We start from the raw sequence: 24,086 nt of genomic DNA on the forward strand, positions 1-24,086 counted from the left end.
AAAATATTACCATCAAGCTCAAGCAGAGGAACTTCCATAAGAGCAGATCATAAAGGAAAGTCCTAGCTATTTAAATTGGTGGTTTGATTTTTTGATATCCATTTCTTTGAGGCCCAGTAACTAGAGAAGAGGCACTGCAAAAAAGCATCCAGAACTGCAACATTTTGGGGTAGGGAGGGTGAGACAACACAACCTACGCCGCAGCAAAGCTTGGCTTTTAAATACATTCTGTGTGTATTTCTAAACAATTAGATAAAAGGGTAAATCAACTTGAAAGTTTCTGATGATTTTTTTTTTTAAAGATATCCTATCAGAAAGATGAGGGTGGCCATATCCTGCCAATCAAAAAGACTAAGGATGCCCCCAAAAGCCAGAAATCAAATGGAAAGCTCTTTGAAGAACTTAGGGGAAAAAAAGAAGGGGGAGATTAAGAGAGTGGTGGGAAGAAACAGCTCGCTCAAACCATGCAAGCTAAATCATGAATAAATCATGGCAACATTTTCATGTACAGACCAAAATAAAGCCTTTAAAAATATATATCCATGGGTAGAGAAGTGATCAAGCAGTAATCATCACTAAGATTTTTTTCAGCAGGTGTCTCTATTGGAAGCAAAATGTTCTTTAGTGATCCACGCAAACAGGGACATGACAAAAGCCTGCCACCAGTAAAATCTGATAATCTAAAGGTGACTGATGAGCCCAAAGGCTTCTACACTACTGACAAAGTGAACAATAAAATGAATAATGAAAATAAGCCTTGAAAAGTACGAAACAATGTCCATAGGAAGATGTTAATCAGACCAAAATAATGATAAACAAATTCATAATTTATTGTAGTTACTGTGAAGATTGTGAAAACATCAGTGCAAGCCAGGCTGCAATAGAAAGGAATGTGGAGGTACTTAAAAACATAATAGAGAGCACAGAACATCCATATATTATCCCAATACATCTACAGATCACAAATATCTTGAATACAACAGTAGCTGCAGCCATTTTTATTTTTATTTAAAAAAAAAAAAAAGCAGTCAGAGAAACATATTACAATGAACTATGGCATGCATTCTTTTCCTCTCCTATATGAGGAAGAAACTGAATAGAGCTGCTTTTGCAAATGGAGATCAGAAAAGATACAACAGCAACACAATTAAAAGATGCCTCGCACAGGAAAAGCCAATAGGAAGTTATCTACTGATCAGAACAGCACAGGTTGTATTCAGGATGACATGAACAGCTCACATGAAGGAAGCATTTTCATATTATACAATTATATAATAACAGTAAATTGTGAAGGTTGAATGTAGAATTGAGTTCAAAGGGGATTAGCCAGAAGTCAGGGAAGAAATGCCCATCACAGGCTATTAAGCATGTATGTGGATGCACCTTGCAGCTCCAAGTCTCCAGCTTCTGATACCAGAAGGATATATCAATGTATAGATAAATACATGGTTTCTCATACTGTCTCACTAAGCATATACTGCTGGCCACTTGGAGAGGCTAAAAGAACTGCTTACAACCATTCCCACATTCACTGACTTCTTCCTGAGTCCCAGGGTACATTTTATTATGGCAGTGCACATTGCTGCAATCTGTAAACTTACCCGTTCCCCTATTCGCAATCAAAGCCAAGTATGCCCTGACAAAAACCTCATGAATAAGCTGCACATGTACATCATCTCCAAGCATCAAGACTACATATAGTCTTTATGCTCTACTGTTACCTCCATTAAATATACAAATGACTACTCCATAATTTCAAGGTATGGAAACAAAGAACAATGGCTATATTACCAGCTATATTAAACTACAGTCAGGACCAAAAGCATAGCTGAAACACACAAGTGACATATGGAGCTATTTGTAAAAGCATCTCTAGCCTTGATACACAACATACAAAAATGTTTAAAACACTATTGTTGAACAAAGGTCATGACATTGCAGAAATTATTAAACCCCTTCCTTCATCTATGAAAGAGAAACAGCACCTCTGAACCTCTTTATTGCGGAACTGGGACAGGTGTGCATGCGTGCTCCAAGCACAACAAATGGCAAAAGCACAGGAGGGCAACTGCATTCATTATGACAATGTAATGGGCAAACTGTGGTGTCTGTACTTAGAGGGGCTGCTATTTGCTTTTGGTTCTGTTGTAATACATGTAATAAGTATTTTTCTCTTCTCCTTCTTATCATGACCTTAATATATACTGAGATACACAATTGGTTTCTTAGCAATAAGGCTAGGATTGTAGTTTATTTGTTAAATACTTTGAAAAGGTAACAGAAAATGTCAGTTCAGACAACTAAAATACATATTGGGGCACACTGTGTACCACCCAGCTTATTAGTTAGTTTGGTTTTTCTTTGGATCTATCAGGAGCTGGAACCTACAACATTCTGATCAAAATTGTCAAATCAAGATGTTTATCATTCAAACATTAAAAAGCAGATACTTCATCTCTAGCACTGGTTGAACATATTTAAATACCAACAGAGCATTCCCCAAACAAATTGCTAGTTCCAGATATTTTTGTATTATAAAACCCATCTGCCTAAGAGCTACAGAAACCAAAAAACATTTATATTCATTGAGCATACTCACACTTTGCAATTCGGGAGTTTATGCACAATATTTTTCATTTAAGTTTGAAAAGAAAACCAGTGAACTACTCACCTCTGGTTGAATTGCTTTAAATACAGGGACATCCATTAGTGTTATCTGACCCTGAAATAAGAAATCATAAGTTAAGTTCAAAATTAACTTTGCATCCTATTAAGTTGCTGCACTGCTGGAGAAAAAGTGTACTTGTTCCATTGCATTTTACTGTTATTTCACTTTAATTTAGTAGCACATTTAAGAGGTTTTGGCTCTCACCACACAGCCATCCTGCAAAACCAAAGCGCTCCAAATTTTACATTTAATAAAATAAACAAATTATGAGAAATTATTCTCAGAAGCAGCTATATATGCAAGTCAGAGCTTGAGTTTAGACATACTGTATAACGACCTATCCAAGAATATAAGGACCTAACTTCAGTTACCCAAGCACAGTTTCTCTTCAGACTCTGAATTCTCAGTCTAGGCATTACACAACTCTATTGAAACATCCCCAAAATCTGCAGTTGATACTTGGACCATATTTGACCCACCTAAATAGCAAAGCTGAGTAATCCTGCAGTTGCACAGCAACAGTTAAACACAGCTATCACACTTCCACTGAGCCAGAATCAGCAAGTTTGTTTTCAATACGTCTGTCTAGCTTTGAAAGGGGTAAAGCAGCACTCACAAAAGTTTTTGTTTAGTTTTTGTGATTTTAAACATATTCAGAGCCTTATTTTAAGCAGTTTAGAATTGCTGTCTGCCTATAAATCCAATAGGAAGAGATCACATTTTTCAAAGAACATGTAAGGTAGCCCACAAACACCAGTGCTATTCAAGTTGGATATCAAAATATCCTTTTGGCAGTGAATCCAGAGACCTTACTCAGTTTCAGCAGGTGCAAGCTGCTTAGCTATTTTCCCTGCTTCCTTAAAAACCGTGGTTCTTCTGTTTAAGTACTTGGTACACACCGAGACCACTGTGACTCTCCAAAACTGATTTCCATTGAATGGCGTTGCTGGAGAGCAGGTTGGCTTCTCAAGTAGAAACGGCCTTGCAGAAGAAATGAAACTAGGGTGCTGTAGTTGAAAGAGAGCAGGTGTTAAGAGATGCACCTGGCTCTTATGAGATGAAAAGATGGGTTTTGCCAGAAATTTGTATTTTGCAGCAGATCTGATGAAATTTACATCTCTTTTTATGTCAAACAACCAAAATTGTACAAATCAGTCCCAATTTCCCAAACTTGACACAATCTTCTGTTATTTTGCAGTACATCACTTAAGTAACAAGCTCTTCATGTGTCATTTTTATAAGCTTTCTTTCCTGGGCTCCACTTTAGTCAGCTGATGCTTCTTCTAATCTATGTTCTACACCTAGACAACATTTTTCTAAACTTGTGTTCAAGGGAGACTAGATCAGATCAATTTAACTCAACCCAGAGCAGAAAAACAGGAAAATACTCTTTTCCTTCAACTTAAACTCTACTCCCTTCCACCCATAGCAACTACAGTAAAAATAAACAAACTTTTGCCAAAACCAAAAGAATGCCTTCTGAACTAGAAGCAGCTTATCTCAAGCTCTTCTCGTATTAACAAGGGACCTACTCGTGAAGAGTAGCCAGTTTCTGATGCTCTTCTGCGGGTAACGGAAGGCTCTGGCTTCCGTTACCCGCAAAAGAGCATCAGAAACTCCTACATATTACAGATGTCGTTCTGGGTTATGTTACACTGTACTTGGCTAAGCAAAGAGCTTCATCTTGGTAATTTAATAGTCTGCCCTCTTATTGAGATCTGTGTTTATGGCTCTTTAGAGGACACAAATGGGTAAGGCATGGCTTTACTTAGGCAGGGAAAGGCACCTGACAAACAGACAGAACAAAGATATTTCTCCAAAAGCATGATAGTTAGGAAGGGAGTAAGAACAACCTTGTGAACGGATTTCTCAAGTTAAAACAGACTTGAAGCTAATAACCAAGAGGTATTCAGAGAAAACTTGTCCTAAGAAAGTTGTGAGGCTTAACATTAAATACATTTTTTTTTCCAGATCTGAGAGTTTTCAGAATGAAGGAAAATACACCTAATAAGCCTCCAAGCTTAGAGTCCAAAGTCTAGATAGCAGCTAAATGGATCATTAAAGAGAGAAATACAGAATACTTGCTCCTCATCCAGACGCGGGAGAAACTGTTACCAGTCTAAAGTTTAATCCAATTATTCCTAAATCCTACTTAAAAGTTTAAGATGAGAAACTGCAAATGCATAGGAAACTGCTTCCCTACGAGCAATGGACTTATCTAAATACCGCACAGCAAGTCTGTACCACTGTGTAGAACAAACTTGCCTGATATTTTAAGCTCCCATTTGCTAGGAAGTACCAAAGCTCTTGCAGCCCTGGGAAGCACCTAACCACATAACCACAGCTGTGCAGGCGTAAGCACCAGGGGACTGCACTTTCTTACCTGCAGAGAGCATGCAAGAGATAGGGGGACAGAAGAAAAGGGTGAATTCTTTTTTCTTACCCAATCCCCTCAACCATACAGCATCCACACATAAGCAAGAATTGACTTATTTTTCATTTCCAAGGGCAAGACCCCAATCCTGAAACACCAGTTTGTGTAACTCCATCTTTAGTCTGCTACACCATGCCAAGCCTTCTGGGAAATGTATTGTCTTTGGTAAATACGTGACTAAACGTAGCACTGTGCTTCTCAATATAAAAAATGAATCAGGAAATTGACGGGTGAGGTGAAATCAAAATAACTTCAGGTTAAAAAGCAGAAGAGGCAGGCTGTCTGGAGAACTTTTTGGAACTATTAATCAAATTTAATACACTTTTTTAAAAATAAAATTAAGTAAAGCTTGAGTATAGGACATTAAAACATCCTTACCAAATGAACAAAACCAAGAAAATTGGCATTGCAGCGATTGCTAACATTTATGTGCAAATCCTCCTCACTGAAACAAGATTACAGCAGTGGAATGGAAATGAACCAGAAAGCCAATTCATTGTTCACACAAAAGCAGAAGAGAGTATGGTTAAAACCCAATGCTTTATTTCTTCTCAGGAAAAATTTGTGTTCTTGACCAATCTGAACTGCCTTAGCTAAGCCAGAATGTTATTTGCTTCATGTTTATTCCTAAACAAATTATTACTTGAAGATCAACATCAGCAATTGATGAAAAAGACTGATTTTAATTTTGCACCACAATTCTGACATCAGAAGACATGCACACACTTCAAACACAGAATGGTATATTAACGTTACGCATAAATAAAATGAATAAAACTACACATGCCAATCTTCAAGATTAATGCTCATTACTAAAAGATTTGAAATGACTGCTACTAGTATCACAACACACAGAAGACAAGTCTGAGAACAAAAGATACAGCAAGAGTTGGGGTTTTGTTTCTGTTTGCTGTTTTTTTTTGTTTGTTTTGCTTTGTTTTGTTTTTTTTTTTTTTGAATGGGCAAGTGAGAATTTTTGCTAATTTTGTTAACACATTTTATTGCCTTTGCTAAAAGCAGTATCCATCTGTTACACCACTAGCATTTACTTTACCACTTGTTGAAGAAATATCCCTTATGCAGGTTCTTTCCTTATAAAGTCTGCAGTGTCTTAAGGATTCCAAACACTTCAGTTGTTCACAACTCCAAAGCAGCAAACAATTGTTAGCTGAACCCCTAAGCTGATGGATACAAAACCATTTGGGTTCATAGATATAGCAGTGTACTCATGAGTTTTTTAAACCTCTGACAAAGCAAGATGTTTTTTTTTTAAAACATCTACTCATTCATATTCAGAAGTCTAACACTTCTCTAAATTTTTACCCTTTTAAAGGCGCTTGCTCACTGCGAAGCCAAAAATAAAGCAAAGTGAAAGGCCATTATTCTAATCAGCCCACTTGAAATGACAAAGCCTAGAAAATAATGTGTAATACTTGTTGGATGCTGTTGCTCAACTCTCCTTATAAAAAAAATTATACCATGGCCAAATCATGGGGAATTTAAACCCATAAACAAAGCCACTAACTTGTTTTTTGTAGCGAAGCGATACAATGCACTGACTTCTCTCATTTCAGTTCCTTAATCCAGCCAATACAAATTCCTGGATATCTCCCTCTCCTGAATGCGGTTCAATGGTTTAATACTCAAACTAAAAATTTCAAGTGTTCACATCGATTTGTTGCATGAAACAAGCCAACAATAACCTCTCTGGTTTGTGGTTTCTTTTTTTGTTTGAGCTCTCAGCTGCGTGCATTAAAAAGTCACACGCACAATTCAAGACCTTGATTTAAAGAAGCATTTTGATTAGACAAAGAAGCAGCAGAACTTAGTATTTTCTGCCCATTCAGAAGTGATATGGCTATCGACTTCATCTATATATTAAAAAAGTTCTTCATTGCTCAGGCAATGAAAGAGCTGAACATTTTTTTTGTCCTCAAATTGGCTTTAGATCTTGAGAACAATTCTAGAATATGATTAGAAGAGGGGTTTTTGTTTAAGTGTATAATTACTGTCCTTCCAGATCCTCAGTCACTTGAGGAACCCTACAAGGGAAAACCATCTTTAAGGAATGGTGAATCTTGCAATTCCGATATAGGCATGTTAGAGGGAAGATCGTGTCCCCCCAGCCTCCCTGGCACAACCAGAGGAGTATTTGTATGCACTGCTAAGACCTTGCATGGGGACACCCTTCAACAACAGAGTTTAAAAATATTTTAGCTCTCCTGGGTGTTGAGATATTGGACTTGTTAACAACTAAGTACGTCAATATACTAAAATAATGACCACATAGCTTCAGGTCCATATAGAGAGATTTACCCCTCTTCTAAGGCAAGGCTAGGACGCTATAAACTTTGCATCCAGATGAATAAGAACCACTCCTCATTGTGCTGCTGCTTTGACAAATGTGGACGTCAATGAAATGAAATTTTAAAGTATTCCTCAAAATTCCTTCTTGCTTTTCTGTGAACACGTGTGACTACTCTCCTTCCAAAACCCATGTAACTTAGGAACTTCTAGTTGCAGTTAAAACCACTGCATCAAGCTCCTCTCCATGCTCCCGTACAAAATCTCCCATTTGATCCAGACTATAATCCCCCTTTTCTAGTCCCTAGACTTCTCAAGCATCAACTCTTTTACCAGGCTGCTTACTGTACTACAAGTTCTCCAGTCATGTACCTACCCCACAAGGACACTGCACATCCCATAGCTCCTTGACAGAAACCCTCATTGTGAAAAGAAAAACTAAGTTTCTGTCTGAGATGAAAAAAAAAAGTCCGTATTTCGGTTATTGAAGAACATTGCCATAATCTGATTTTCCTTGAAGCCATGTTGGTTCAGGCAGCACTTCATAAATTGCTCCTTAATCTGAATTTTTAGAAAGAAATATATTTAAGCCTTCCAACTTGGCTTAGCACTGTCTCTCTGGGCTGCCAGAATACTTTTCCCTCACTGAAAAAATAGCTAAGCCTCTGTTAAGCACTGCATCTGTAGTAAAATAATTCTACTGCCCAAGATGAACACTGGGGGATTGGAGTTCCTGTGCTGAAACCCTACTTGTTTTCTCACAAAGTCCACTCCAGAACTTCTGTCACTAATAGTTCTTCCACACACTGAAATCACTGCTTCTTCCTCTCCTTGGGAAAATACTTATTTATTAATATTCTTCTGTAAAATAAAGCTAACAGGAACACATACAAGCAGATTTTATTTTATTGTTATTAAAGCAAATGCTCCTAGGTCCAGTACATCACTTTATCAAGCTGCTCGCAGACGCAGCGGACAACTTGCCAGATCACTGACAGCCAGCCCCAGGAGCTGCACAGGACCTTGTAGAGGAGATGCTGGATCTGTTGGACAGAGGAAGGTCTCCTATGGGGAACCTTGGGCCAGTTTAAGTTATTTTTGTTCTGTTGGAAGTGGCAAAAAAGGAGTTGTTGGACACCACACACCTTAAGACCTGTTTCTGCACTTGCATTACACGCTTCATTTACAAAACACACACTCGTGCTCTTTCTCCAGATATAGGTGTCTCGATAACTGTCACAAGAATGCCTCTGAGAAAAAATCCTTGTTTCATCTACACAATTTTAAAATGACCTTATTGTTTCCAAAATAAGCAATATTTCTTCCAACATCCATTTGACAAAGCTCAACTGGAATCCCAAGGAGAAATAGGCATACATCTTAACCAAACTTACTTTGTAACGCTTTCAGAGACTATGGCAAAGAATAAAGAATCCTTCTTAGATAACTAGGTGGGAAAAAAAAAAGCAATGGATTTATACAGCTGCGCTTCCCTTAATTCTACCTCAAATATTTACACCGCCGTGGCTAAGTCGAAGTATAAAATGGAAATGCGAGTCAAAAAGTAATAAACAGTCAAATAATTAAACAGTTGCAGTCTAAAGAGCAAGAATTTACCGTAAAGCAAAAAAATAAATATTTCTTCAACGTGAGGTTCGCCAGCATCTTAATTTGGAGCTCAAGTTCCCAAAGCATTTTTCTTTTTTTCTTTCAGTCTCACCAGCCCCGCTTTCTGCTGCCACTGCCCCATTACCATATCCCTCCCCCACAAATTGTGCCCTGGACGCTCGAAACCACAGATCTCCCTTCAAAAAAAATGGCCAGCATTCACTGTGGCTCTGCCTACCCTGTAAACACGCTGAATGGCTGCATCTACAGGGCCAGGCACCAGTGGGTAATGCTGGCACCAAGTCGCTTTGTGGCTTTCAGCTGTTTAATAAAGAAGTGAGCAGTGATCAGCCTAAAAGCAGGTATTTAGAGACAGACTCCTATTAGTTACAGCTAGAAATCTGTCTATAGAATCCCTCGCAGAAAACAAACATATCCTGCTTTATACTCACTGAATGGCATTCTTTTTCCCCAGGTTTACGAAGCATGCAGGCATTCAATACATCTTCCCAGGAGCTTTGCTTTTTCTGTGCATGTATAGCAGACCATACATTCGTTTCCAACAGCAGCAGCTAGGCCTGAAGATCTCACCTGTTCCAGCTGCAGCACGGCCCTTTAACTTTACAAAGAACTTACAACACGCGGTTGCTCACAACAGTGTAAGTGCAATATTACATGTTTATTACAATAATCACTGCTGTTACTGTGCAAGACAGAACCCTGGAACGGTTGGAGTACATGTCAAAGTTGCTCAGAGTCCAAACAACAGCCCATCACAAAAAGGCACACCAACTGCACCTTCGGCATAATGCTCCTGGTGGGTGACTGCCAAAGGCAAGAATGTGAAAATAAAATCACTAATATCTACAGTTAGACTTCTTTGACTTGGTAAGCAAGCAATAGTTTTTCCAGTCCCTCTTGTCTCTTACTCACCCACCAACTGACTGAACAAATTAAGTTTTCAAGGAACAACCTTAACACGAGAGCTGAGAAGGCATCTTTGTATTTCAGCCTGGCACTACAACCACCAGCAGGAATCCTGTTTCCAGTATCTTTTAAACTGAATACCATTCAGATTTTTGCTCTTCTGCCCTCAGCCTAACTGTAACAACCTGTACACAGTTACCTGCTTTCATCAAAACGCAACACAACAGATACGAGATGAGATTTCCCAATGCTGATGCTGACTGTATCAGTTAACTCTCACCTTCAGGGCATCTGTGTACTGAAATTCTTTTTTCCTACGAGCCAAAACAACTTAGCAATTAATTAGACAGCTGCCTAACTCTCGTGCAGGAACTTATTTTTTCTGCTGTTTTACTAGATTTATTTTTATCTTGTCTCTCACACATAACGTACTTAATCCATAACTTATTTTTCAGTTCACCACTTGAAAAAAAATGTATTATTTTGAAACCTTTATTCATCTACCGCTGGTTACAGAATTTATTCTTTGGTAAATCACTGATGTCAGTAGTCTACACTACATCTCTTTTTACCAGAAGTTCTCACTACGCTAGAAACTTATTCTAGTTTGAAAAAGCAACTGGTAACATATCCGTGTCTAAGCTGAGAGGTACAAACCCACTGTTATAATGAAAACCTCACTAGCACACGTTTGCATTCTCATTGGTGCTGGTGTCCTGAAGAGCTTGACCATACTGTATCACTCTGGTTGTCTTCAGATCAGCACTGAAATACTGGTGAAGATTTTACACTTTTCCATTACGGTAGGACTAAGAATGTGAAGAATAAGGAAATGAGCAATTAAAAAAAAACAACTACAATGAGTCAAAGGTGTTTTTCTGCCAAGGTACTCAAGTTTTTGTCAAATTTACCTATTTTCACAACATTCAACAAGAATGACCACAAAAAGACAGCAATTAAGCAAGTGCTAGTGAAAAAAATAAGGTAAGTTTACCTGAAGAACTAAATATCAACTAGGAAGTACAGCCGTGTATAGAAACATGATTAAAAAAATTAACTATAAGCTTGCCCAAGGGTTGTTCACTGACTACTGGAAATTTTGCTCAACTGTTTAAAATGCTGTAAGATATTTCAGACCAGTTTACAGCAAACAAGGCCTGAAAATAAATATTACAGAAGGCTGAGACTAAAGACATGGTTTTCTTTTTGGAGAAACTGAGAAAACAGCAATATTACACCAGGTTGCATAAACCCAAACTACAATCACATGTGCATAATCATAATGGGAAATGTTGAAATAAAAAAATTTGTATTTGTAAGTGGAACTGTACCTAGTTTGAAGCCCGATATGAAAACAGTAAACATTCCAGATTTCACTATAGATTTTAATAAAAATATTAAAATTGGATAGCATTTATAACAGGTAATATTTAGAATACTTGTGAAAGTTAAAAGTTTCTGCAAAGGAGAGATCATTTAAAAGAGCAAGAGGCCTATGAAAGGAGATGCCAAACAAAGCACCTTTTCATTTTGTCCAAGTCCGTGGCAGCAGCTCCACACAGACTATGGTTTTGGGCTTTGCACCCTCCTGAAGAGGAATGCGAGCATCATAAATGCACTAAGAATCCTTGATAAGATCCAAGGCTGAGAAGGACATGATTGAGAGGTGACTTCTTGTATTCATGCATAACCTCTAACAGAAGTCTTACAACCCATGTACTACCAGAGACCATTAACTGGAAGGCTTGATGTTCTATGATTATCCCCAGTATGAACATGTACAAGCAACAAAGTTTTGCTGATTTGTTACTATTGACCTTAAATATTTCCATACTGTGATGGACTAAGAAATTCATCCTGAGAACCTGCAATACTGACTCACAGCCAACAGGTGTCCAATCGAACTACTACCAGTGCTGTTTTGCAGGAGAAGAGTTGAAACAGCAACACTCAACTGAATGTTATGTGGGCCTTCTGTAACACAACCAAAACACCACCCAGACAGTCCACATACAAGCCAGTCATAAGAGTTTTCCTCTGTAAAGTTTAAAAAAAAAAAAAAAAAAAAAAAGTTGAATTCCCAACTAGTGTTGGCAGAGGTTATAAACAGTTTTTATGATGCCACTGCTTATGTTAATACAGGACTATTTTGTAATACAGGACTATTTTGTAATAACAAGAGTGAAAATTTTCTAGCCCCACTAAACGTCATCAGAAATTGTCACCGACTTCAGCTGGGATGTGCTGTACCATCTGCCAGCGTCTGACACTGGCTGGGCATTATGCAGGAATGGCTGTATTAAAAAACAGCAATCTGTACCTTCATTAAACCAATCAGCATAAATAAACAAACCATCAAAAGGATTAAATTAAACACCTCCAGAAAGAAAAAAAAACAAGTTCAGATCAAGTATATCCTTTCAGCTACTATGCACATCTCAGAATTATGGTGTATCGTACAGATTTAAGGATCTTTGGTCTACATTGCACACAATAACATGAGAACACCTGGAGAGCCTAGCTCCTCAACATTAACCTAATGTTGATGTTGACTACTCAACATTAACCAGAATATAGACAATGAAGAACAGGACAGGATCCATTTTTGAAACCCAAGAATGGTGGAAATGAGTTGCAAAACATATAGGAATGGGGAAGGGTAGGGAAAATTGAAAAAATTACACAGCAACTAACAAAAATTACTTACGGCATATTCTTCTGGTGTAACCTTCAAAACATCAAATACCACTGCATCAAAGCTCTTCTTCAGTTCTGCTGAACCTTTGTCACTCAAAGATTCAGAACTGCTACTCTTCTGCAAAAACAAACAAAACTACGATATTTTGGTTTTGTCATCTTTTTACACTGCCAAGATCAAAATTCCTTTTCAAACATCACTTTTTTTTTTCTATTGGGCAAATTAACAATTAAAAAATCCACAGGACTTACTGTCTCCCAACAAAGATCACTTGATTCAAAGACTCTCAATCTGATTTCAATGGACTTCAAAAGCACTTTTCAATACACAACCCTTATGTATCTCAGGATGTAATTAAATTTCAGTTTTGTTGAGAAAAAGTTAACAACAAGAATCAAAATCTGAACTACAGAAAAAATCACTAATGAGGAAAAAAAGACAAGGTCTGCCCCAAAAGAATGCATTTGCATCTAAGAAGCTTAGTATAACAATTGGTTTGTTTTTTTTTTTTGTTGTTGTTTTTTTTTTTAAATGGTAGTAACTCATATCTGGCAGAGATACCAGATCCAACCTAGATTATTTCATGAATCGGTATCTAGAACATACAAATATTTGCTTCCTTGAAAAAATACAAATATTGTTCAAAAAGTAACACTTTGTTCAATACGAAAACAATACATCTGCGTTACAAATAATCACTTCCATTGGTATACAGATTCTGTTCAGTCATCACACTTTTTTCACACGGAGGTTGAGATGTCATATCCAGATGTACATTTCACATTTGAGCCCCAGATGTATCTAACTCAGAAATATGCACGCAGCATGCAATTTTTCTGCTCCCCGCTCTCCTGTGAAGACCTGAAAAGCTAAGCATTTTTGTTTGCTTATTTTTTTCCTCACTTTCAGGACTTTGGTAAAAAGCATACTCCTGACTAAGAGGAAGAAATGAGATGAGACATGAACAGAAAGCATCATGAGGGACCACAAGTAGTACAGTCAGTAACTGTATGAGCTTTTAATGCTTCTTCAGCAGCCAGTATGCTCGCCTTAAGTACATTGTAACATCTATAAGCTTCAGCAACAGCATAGTCTGGACCTAAGTGCTAATGGAGCTCCCCCATCAGATTTGCTACTACTTTGTTTTGGAGACTTTGGAGAGAGAGAAGTCGAGCAGTGATGCACGGAGTGCTCATGCCCTTGTTGGGAGCTCCAACTCCATTGCGACAAAGCACACTGAACACAAACAAGAAACCAGTCTTATGTTGGAGACTGATACATCCTTAACCACTCTAACGCCTGCTAGGAGATATCGTAGGGGTGTACACCTCCCGGAAAGCTGAAAACATTAGACTTTGACCCACATAATGTAGGCACTTTCTGACAGTCCTTGTAATTTTACTGCTAATGTTCTAAACTTAACATATGACCCTCACTATGGGTCATATGCACAACATGCATACAAACGAGCGTTTTCATCGTGGAAACCATTTTCACCGTGCTTCCAGTAACATCCTGCATCAAGCCTGCTGATGCCAAGACAGAAGGGGAGATAGATAGCACACTGTCACCAATGCTGGCAAACAGTTCTTCTGTTCTAATGTCTTCTCCTGAAAACCTAACAGTATTTTATGGCTATACTATTTATTTTGACTTTGGCTTCCCAATTACTACAAGTGCATTTGAACTCCTTGAGAGTTCAGCCAGCTGAAATTTAACTCTTGTCCATATTTCAGCATTTTTGTTGCAAGAACAGATAGAGAATATTCATGCTCATTTAATGTCCGGTTTTATTGGTTTTATTGAGCTTCTTCTGACAGTACCATCTCTCTGAAAAAAAAAAAAAATGCCTTTGGAAACATCACCAAAAACTCCAAATCAGATGCGTGTTTTCAGTAACCATTGTACTACATTTTCAGAAACATTTCCCAGTTAGTAAAAAAAAAAAAAAAAAGACACCTGCTGAAAGCAGATTTATGCAACATTTCCCGTCTTTATTACACTCCTAATCGCAACATTTTAAATGTATTTTACTTAATTTTTATCAGACAACATGTAAACAGTCAAGACTGCTGTTGAGTAAGATGAGAGCTTTCCTCTACGAAACCTTTCCAGTTACGTGCCAACAAGTGCCAATTCAACAATTCATATTAAGGGAATTACAATACTTGAGAAATTGGTGGAGATACTTGATTCTTTTCAATCACACAACACTATTCCTTTCACCTTGTTTGGACTACTTTCCATTCCCATCCACACGCACAAGTGCATAGCACACATGCAACCCTTCTATTAAAACAGATCTGTAATACACATATGAAATGAACATCTTTAAGGCTCAAATATTCTTTCAAGGAAGCAACCTTTTTCAGGACTCGGTGGCTTGTATCACTCTCAGTTGCAATGTTCACAAACATTGTCTTTTAAATAAAAAAGGGGAAAAAGACAAAATGAAGTCTACCGTGTTAAGAACACATTTGCAATTTGACAAAAAAAAAAAAAAAAAAGAAAATATTCATCAGCAGTAAAATAACTGTCTTTCAAAGCAGAAAGCTTTGCTTCTTTTTGTACATCTGTACAAGCCAAGGCATGCCACCCTGAAGAGAAACAGTGCATCTGGAAATATTACTCATAATACATTAAGGGCAGATTTTAAGTTCCCATCATTCCAATAATAAAAGGCATTAGAAAACAATACTTAAGGAGGGAGTGATTTGCAAGAGTTTTGAAAAAACAGATCTTGTAAGCCCTCTATCAGTGCTAAGACTCTCAAACAGATCCTCACTGGCAAAAAAAAAAATCAAAATCAAAACCAAAACCTTCTGGTACTTACCTCCCCCCCACGCACTTAATAAGTAGATGGCAAATGGAAAATTACATTAACTTCAAAATACAAAAAATCACTGTCAGACTGCCCCAACACACACACGCTACCTATCAAAGTCGAGAACATTTCCCACAGGCCTTGCCAGCCCAGCTTAGTGCACTAAGAGCATCTATTATTGTTAAAACTTGAAAAGAAAAGCTTCCTTGTCTAGATGTGATGGTAAGAGCACAGAAAAGGCAGTTACTGGCTATGGCAAGGCTGTAAATGCTAGTTCATGCTTTCTGTTGGTATACAAAGGTCAGAACTCTATTCATATCTAAACTGGGGCACATAAAACCAATATATCCATTTAAACAAGAATTTCCTGTGCCAGACCTGTTAAAAGAAAAGATAACTTTTGGGTACATTTAAAGAACTGAGTATTTATGATTTTCAGTACCTATTGAGTTTTACAATCCTTACCTCTGAAGCAGTAGCTGCAATATTAACACTGCTTGACTGCCCGTTCATTAGATCCATACTGCCCACACCATTAGTCCTCGTCCCTACATTTACAGCAGAAGGATCATCTCCAAGGCAACTGAATGATCATTCCTACAAGAACAAAAAGTCGATCAGAAGGCAGTTTGTTCAAGCGTTTTAAACAAGATTCAACATTGGAAAAAAAAAAAAAAAAAAAAAAAAGAACTCCCAAAATGTTTGGGCCTCAGTGTGCTGCAGCCTCAGATGCATATTCCACAACTACCTGCTTAATGTGTAAGGAACAACGAAAGGTTCAACGGCAATCAGCTTCTTACTGCTAGCATAGGCCTTTGTATTCTTTTCTATACGCCAAGTATCAACACGTAAACGTATGCATTAACCCCAACAACGCTTGGCCTGCAGCACAGTTCATGTATGATTCTTTTCCTTTGATAACAAGCTTTATAAAAGTATACTGCAGATGTTAACTCTACTATACAGCTTCTCTAAGAAGTTATCCAATGCTTCTTTATCTTAAACACCTATTCATCAGCTTTAATCGAAAATTATCACATTAATAATATCATAATTTAAGAATACAAGTGGAATTTACCTTTTTGTCCACAAGCTACCCAAACTACCCATTGGAAATAATAACATGTGCACGGACACTGGAAAATCCCACACACTAACTTTTGATGCATCCTTGCAAGGATACTTTCAGTTTTCATTTCTCCAGAGAAAAGGCCATGAAGAAATTGAAGTCTTTGGCATACACTACATGAAAAGAGTAAGACTACACAATATGTACGTGTAACAGACAGAACAAAAATTGGCTTGGGCTTAAATTTCATGAGATGCTAGTGCCCTCTAGTGTGAGAAAAATTACACAACAGTTTTCATAGGTGTATGTTCATAATGAGTGACTGCTCCTGAATTTGTTATTTTTGAAATTCACTTTTGGTTTGTAGTTTGACTCCAGGACTGTTACACAGGCTGCAAATAAATGGTAAAGTTAAGTGACAGGTAGCTGAGCAATATGGCATGACAAGAAGAAAGTATTACTGCATCAGATATTTAAGACCTCTGTATCACGAAACAAATAAAATCATCTGGAAACCTGTCTCCAAGTGCGACAAAACAGCTATATCAGACAAACAAGCCTGGAAGGCAAGAAGCTGCAATATTTAAATAATAAAATAAACGCAATAACTTTAAAATGTCATTGTCAGAATGCAATACACAAAGGAGGTCAACTGAAACAGAGAACCAATTGTGAATTCCAGCCAAACATTACAGCTGCTAGGTATTTTTGGGTAGCAGTAGTCCTTGTCTGACCTACCCTGTGCTACACTTCCACAGCTTGGAACAGCCACACACATGCTAGGGTCTTAGTTTGTTTGTGGTTTTGGTTTTTTTTTTTAAGAAACTTTGATGGGGCTGATCTGATTCACAACACAGAAAACACTACACGCCTCTCTATCATTATACTCCCAGCCCATACACTGTAATTAAGATTATGTTACCTCCATTAAAAATACCAGCTAAATTCTAAGTGCAGTCCATAAAAAAGGGAAAAAAAACAAACACTCCTGTTTGGCTTGCAAACTCTGTTTTTGTCACCGTCTTCCTTTCCTACCCAACTTACCTGCCAGACCATCTCACACAGCATAGTTCTAGCTCCCCCATGCTTCTTCTCCGTACCCTGTTCATTTACTGAACAGAAAAGCAAAGAAATGATTTCTAAAACATGTCATAATTTTCTTTCATCCAGTGACAGCAGAGGACAGAAATATGAGTTCTCCAAAATCACTTTCAGGCTCTCCCAACGTCCAAAACAGTTCTGTTGTCCCAACTTAATCTTATTCTCTACTGAAAAACTAACCTTTAGCTCATGTTTTTAATCACTCATTATAAAGAAAATTGACAGTTTGCACAACGTCATCCTACTACACTGCCTATACACGTATCATACAACACCAACCTTAAGCAAAGGGCTACACCCTTGTCTCACAGATACTTCTGTTCCCTTCCCCTGGGGGTAAAAAGGAACTGGGGAGAAGTGTTTCTAACCAAGGAAAAGTGAAAGCTAACTTTTCCTGGAATCACAGAACTGCGGAATGGTTTGGGTTGGAAGGGACCTTGAAGCCCACCCAGTTCCACCTCTCCTGCAACAGGCAGGGACACCTCCCACCGGCCCAGGCTGCCCCCAGCCCCATCCAGCCTGGCCTTGGGCACTGCCAGGGCTGGGGCAGCCACGGCTCCTCTGGGCAGCCTGGGCCAGGGCCCCACCACCCTCACAGTAAAGAATTTCCTCCTTACATCTAATCTAAACGTACCCACTTACAGTTTAAAGCCATTCCCCCTAGTCCTATCCCTAGGCTCCCTAACAGGGTCCCTCCCCAGGTTCCCTGCAGCCCCCTCCAGGCCGCTGGGAGGTCTCCCTGGAGCTTCTCTTCTCCAGGCCGAACAACCCCAACTCCCTCAGCCTGTCTCAGCCAGAACAAAACAAATCTTGTTTGTTCTGTCAATGGAGTTGGAGCAAGCTATCTGCTTCTGTTATGACACAGCAAAACTGGTACTTTTAAAGAAAGTGCTTATGCACGGGATTCAGTAGCGGCCCATCTTGTCTCCTGCTACTACAACTCCTCTTGTGGTTTGTGTAATAAGAATACGTTGAAGCTCAGATTTTGAGACTCCTGCAGGAGTGCTAGAACCATGAGGTGCCTAAGCATATTAAAAAAAAAATAATAAGAAAAAACACTTAGAAACCCCTGCATTAAAAAGAGGCTGGGATCACAAAAATAAAACATTTGCCAACCAGGCTGTATCATCAAAAGGTGTCCGTGCAATCTTGATTGCGTGCCCATTGCTACCTTATGACATTACCTTTGAATGCATTTACAAATACCTCTTCCCACTCTGTGAATACATAGCAGAGGGGCAGAATTAGCTCTGGGCTGCCAGAAACCAGCATTTACCAACTGCAAAGTTCCAGAACTCACCACATTAGCAGAGCGTGCTTAGGAAAGCTGCACTGCATCTGAGAGCACCCTGCTCCTTCCGTAACAAAAGGGAGTTGAGACAACAGTTGTGGTCGGTATCTCATTTAAGAGAAATAAAAATCCTAGCAGTGGAATAATCGAGTATTTAGGTTGGTATGCACCCTTCCGCTCCCCACCACCAGAAGCAAGGAACAGCACTAGCAGAAAGTGATCGATGCCAGTGTGAAACAAACAACTGCTGCCAGGCTGCAGCAGTGGGTGTCACTGTTGTCAGTGTGCCCAGTATATCTGATTAGAAAAACTGAATTACATTAAATTGAACTTGCATTTTTTTTCCTCTTCAGTTTAAATGCCTTTCTGAACACCAAGGCATTCATGAATGTGGAATTCAAAAGTTTTATAGGCAGCATGAGACGTGCTTTTAAGCCAGTCTGAAAGCTGGGCTGTTGGATGCCCTAGGCAGTACCTTCCTATCTCTTCATGCCATGTATGCCATATAGTAAAAAGCAACCCAAAAATACTGCAAAAAGATTTGTCATATGCAAAGAACAAAAATGTCCAGACTAAGCAGGCACAGCTTTCAGTTTTCCTTCACCTAAGGCAGTATTTGGGGACCATTACAGCAAGATGCCCAACAGGACACCTGAGCTCAAATCCTTTCCAGTACAGAATCCAGGGATATTCTTGTCTCAGCATTGGTCAAATTCTAACAGTACTTTGCTTCGTATGTTTTGCAAAACACACTGTGCGAACAACATTTTAAAATATGACCCTAAAATTACATTAAATATGCCTGCTAAGGTCAATATCCAGAACTGTGAAGAGCTTTGAGGAAGCATAGCCAGTGTGATTTAGTGAACAGGTCGAGAGTTACGATGACCAACTTCCTCTTTGCTATTATTCATAATGTCTGTACAAATGTCTGTCAAAACAAATGCCATTTGTTTTGTTCTCTAATCCCAATGAAAGAAAGAAGTGCCTGCACGGACTACGATCAACTAAGAGTGCAAAGCCACTACCAAAGACTTGGTACCAAAGACCTGTAAGACCAAAAGACCTGTTCAAGATGCAATCAAGCTCCTGAACTCATGGAAACTCACTGGTATTTTGATAAACACTACAGAAAAAAAAAGCTAGGAACAGAAAACAAGGAACAGAAACATATTGGGCTTTGCAGTTTTCAATTTCCCATACACATAGCACAGCCTAACTAGATTTAGCTATTCCATACCATGCCCTCAAGATGCTTCAATGAAACCTTGCAGCCACTGACTGAATTCCAATTCTGGATCTGAGCCTTTGGATTCTTATCAAGAATTGCGCTGTGTTTTTTTGTTTGTTTGCTTGTTTGTTTTTTTGTTGTTTTTTTTTCTTTTTTTTTTTTTCCAGCATTGCTTGGCACTTTCTAAATTAACAGTAATTTTAACCACTGAGCACAAGACAGAAGCTTTCATCTCCTGGGTGCCAAGTCGCATCCTTCTGTCTGGAATCATTTTGTGGAACCACTTCAGCAGCTGGGATGCCTCACCACCCTTCTGATTAGAACTTCGTAAATACAGAGAGCCAATTAATCTATACCTTTTCCCATACGTAGGTACAAGCAATTATGCATTCTGCACACAAATTTCCACCTTCCATGAACACCTAGATGTGCTCGTGGTTTTAGGTGCTGAGTTCCTGATTCCTCCTCCAACTCCCGTGCAGCAATTTGAAACAGAACTCTTTGCTAGGTCACAAACAGCCCAACCAACAGAAATCCAACACTGAAAACATGCAACACTTAAGATACTGCTATTTTAATGCCAATACTTTGCCTTGATCTTTTTTAAGTACATATTTTTGAAATACCTTTTAGTCTTCCCTTTGTTGAGAGGGACATAGATCACAGTTCCCATCAGATCACCGTACAGATGCTGTCACTCAGTGGGGTTGCACAGGACCAGGAAGCGATGCAGAGAATCCCGATGCCCCAACCCACAGCATGAACACCTTGCATGCCCAGCACACCTCTTGCAGGTCCGTTCCAAGTCGGTAGCTGCAAGTTCCTGACGTTGCTGTATGGTGGTGCTGCGTGACCCCAGCTGCACACAAGCTGCTGCACACCCAAGTTCGCTCTGCTTGGAAGTGGTTCAAGTCAGCCTAGGGGCACGCAGGCGCCGGGGAGGGTTGCGTAAGGAAGACAAAGTACACTGGCACACAGGCATGACGGTCACCATGGTATACCTGAACTCGTACCACCTGCCGTCGGGGCGAGGGCTGAGCACATTGTTCTTCCCTACATTTGGTGCACACACACCTCAGTATGCCTGGAAGACCTGCATACATAAAGGGCCGTGTTGGCACAGGAACATATTACCTAATAGGAAAGAAGCCCCACTTATTTGCTGCATGTTGTCTGCTCCACAACAGGAGAGATTCTGGAAGCGGCACGAGACCGAATGGCAGTAACAAGACATTCGAGGTACTGCAGAAGGGAAAAACCCAAGGCAGTCTGAGCGACCCACCAAGCTTTTAACTCTCTTGACTTCAAGAGAAATGCATGACCTCCTCCTGCCCCAGAAGCCACTGCTCTTTATTACCTCCCGTCAGGCCTCTCAAAGTCCACAGAAGCTACATAAACACAGGTAAAGCTGGAAACATGCCTGAAGATAGCAAGAAAACTTATCACCTTCCTGGGCAACTGCTAAAAGGCAAAACCAGAGATAACTGTTTCAAAACAAAACACACCCTACACCTAAACAAGAACGCCACACACAAAAGCCCCACAACTAAGCAGAAAGCCAGCATGGAATAAGGGAGAGGACAAAATATGTATCCAACATGGAAAGAAGATTTTCTTAAGTTAAACTGAATTGCACCTTCCAAAGTATATTCTTCAGTGTTACGCTGGAAGCACTAAAACCAGAAAAGCAAGGTTTCTGCAGAGTAAAAATAGGGATACTATGTGCATAGTGTTGAACAAAATGAAGGTGCCTTAAACACACTTTTTAACTCAGTGTTCAGCAAGCATGACGGTATTAAGAGGTAATAAAAGATAGCAAAATGATAAAAATAGGAACTTTCACGGTAGAAATGAAATAAAAGCTCAAGCAACTCAATATAACTCCATGCTCCTGGAGGAAATTTATCACTGAAAAGCTCAAATCCCAGAGCTAAAACTTCCCATACTAACAAGTCTCCAGTCAGACGTATGAATCTTGACAAAGCACTTGATAAGCTGCCACAACTAGTGAGGACTGAGATAAAAGCCTCCAGTAGAAGACATGCAAGTAGATAATGACATGACGAAATCAGAGATACAGGAGCATAATTTTGAACATTAATATTAGACTAGGAAGAGATTACTAAAGGTTATTCAATATGCAACACCAGTACAAATATTGGGAGAATGATATAACTGAGAAATAGAGGAAAAGCAACACAATACAGACAGAATAAAGCATCTGGTAGACAGGAGAACGAACAAAATTCAATCATTACAGAACCATTTGGGATGATACCTGCAAAATGTGTACGAGTCTCAGCACATCATTTGGAAATGACTAATGCTTGCATTAGTTGTAGACAAATACTCAAGCCGATGCATTTCATAAGAGAATTACTGCTCTATTCCATGCAGTTCTGGCCATTCAGCTTTTAAAAGACTTGAACCCAAACATATGCAGGGAAGGGCTTCCAGGTTGACGGAAGACTCCATTATAGAAGGGGAAACAAGGAGACCTCATCTTGCTTATGCTAACAAACTGAAAGCTGCAGGAGGATACACTTGCTATGTGTAAATAGCAGGAGGACAAACCAAAGGAGTGTGAATAAAATTCAAAGTTATGCTTAAAATCAGAATATTGCAACCAGGTTCTTAACAGCTTCTGGAAAACAGTATTAAAATACACAAAGCCATAGCTGACAGCTGATTCTAGACTCGTTCCTGAAAGAAATTGTGTTACACGGTGCCTGTGGGAGCAGTGCAGCTCACCCAGTATCGCAGAGCCCTTCCTTCACTGGTTCACAGTCCTGCTGCAGACCCAAAGCACCTCCTTCCTCCTTCTCATACATCTCAGCTGCTCAGATGTGTCACACATCCACTCCTTCCCTAAGCAGCTGGTGCACAACAGTCAGGGTAATATCAGCTGTTTAAGCTCCAACAGATGAAATCAAAATCTACAGAACAGTCACAAACAGAAGAATCTTTTTATCAGGTTTTACAATGAAGTTTTAAGTACAAAATGATGCTTTGTTGGAACATGATCTTTAATTTAGATTCCCTTCTCTCACAAGTGAGGTTCTCATACTGTTTTAAGCAAACGCTACCTATATAAATCATTTTCACCATCACGTGTGCTTACATTCTGGACAACAAAGTTACAGTGCTGCTTTTGTGCATCTCATACTTCTGAGCTCTAGAAAAAAAGTAAGATAAAAAGACATAGATAACATTAAGGTAATAGACAGTAAGGCTCTGTCTCAATCATATCTTACTCAATTTCCAACTATCAAGATGATTTCTTTGCGGTGCTCAATGCTTGCCTCTTCCACTCTCAAGAGCTGGCACATCCCATAGCTTCCATTTCCTCAGATGAGATAAAGAAAGCCTCACAGATCCAGGAGAAGCTCTTTCTCCAGAACACAAACTGCTCAGTTACCCAATTCTAGTACAAAAACAAAAAAACCTATCAGCTCTATCTGTAATCAACTTGCAATGAAGTCCAGCTGAAAGTTTTCTGAGAACTGCACACAGAAGAGATGCTTACTGTTCTGACCTCTGCCGTTCAAAAACGAGCCCTACCCAGTGGAGACAACCGACTGGTAGCCCAGAGTTAACTGGTAGATACCACGGCACAAGGCACTAGCATCGGTGCACAGCTGCGAACATGAAGTGAACAGAAGAGCCACTGCAAGTGACAAACGGAGTAAGCCAAAAATGTGAACATGTGTTTAGCGTGCTATTTGAGTTCAGGCTGGGGTTGTAAGAGGTCTGCTTTCTTTTGACTAAAAGCTCTGTCCAGTGGAGTTTGGGACTTGTAAGATAAAAGCCATGTTCACTAAATAAGTAACTTTACTGCGTAAGAACAAGTTTCTGTTCAAAAATTACTTACACATTATCCAGTTCCCCAAGTTGTTTGTTTGGTTTGGTTTTTGCTTCAGGGATCACTAGC

At 39.1% G+C, this 24,086-nt stretch overlaps 1 protein-coding gene across 16 annotated transcripts in view; it reads right to left on the reverse strand.

Moving 5' to 3' along the window:
- The window catches only part of RALGPS2 (Ral GEF with PH domain and SH3 binding motif 2), a 142,145-nt gene that overhangs the window by 80,074 nt on the left and 37,985 nt on the right, over positions 1 to 24,086 (reverse strand). For 10 of the 16 annotated variants that reach the window (XM_013099300.5, XM_038182706.2, XM_013099304.5 and 7 more), the window contains 3 exons: positions 15,929 to 16,060; positions 12,649 to 12,774; positions 2,672 to 2,722 (listed from right to left, as the gene is read on the reverse strand). In XM_013099300.5, coding sequence (XP_012954754.1) covers positions 2,672 to 2,722; positions 12,649 to 12,774; positions 15,929 to 15,985 — 234 coding nt within the window. In that variant the 5' untranslated portion in view covers positions 15,986 to 16,060. Of the gene's footprint in view, positions 1 to 2,671; positions 2,723 to 12,648; positions 12,775 to 15,928; positions 16,061 to 17,576; positions 17,595 to 20,781; positions 21,691 to 22,906; positions 23,128 to 23,409; positions 23,736 to 24,086 lie in introns of those variants that run through there. The other 6 variants (XM_038182711.2, XM_038182708.2, XM_072041673.1 and 3 more) reach the window with 5 other exon arrangements.

The sequence above is a fragment of the Anas platyrhynchos genome, chromosome 8 (assembly GCF_047663525.1).
Source record: "Anas platyrhynchos isolate ZD024472 breed Pekin duck chromosome 8, IASCAAS_PekinDuck_T2T, whole genome shotgun sequence".
In the NCBI taxonomy this organism is placed as follows: domain Eukaryota; kingdom Metazoa; phylum Chordata; class Aves; order Anseriformes; family Anatidae; genus Anas; species Anas platyrhynchos.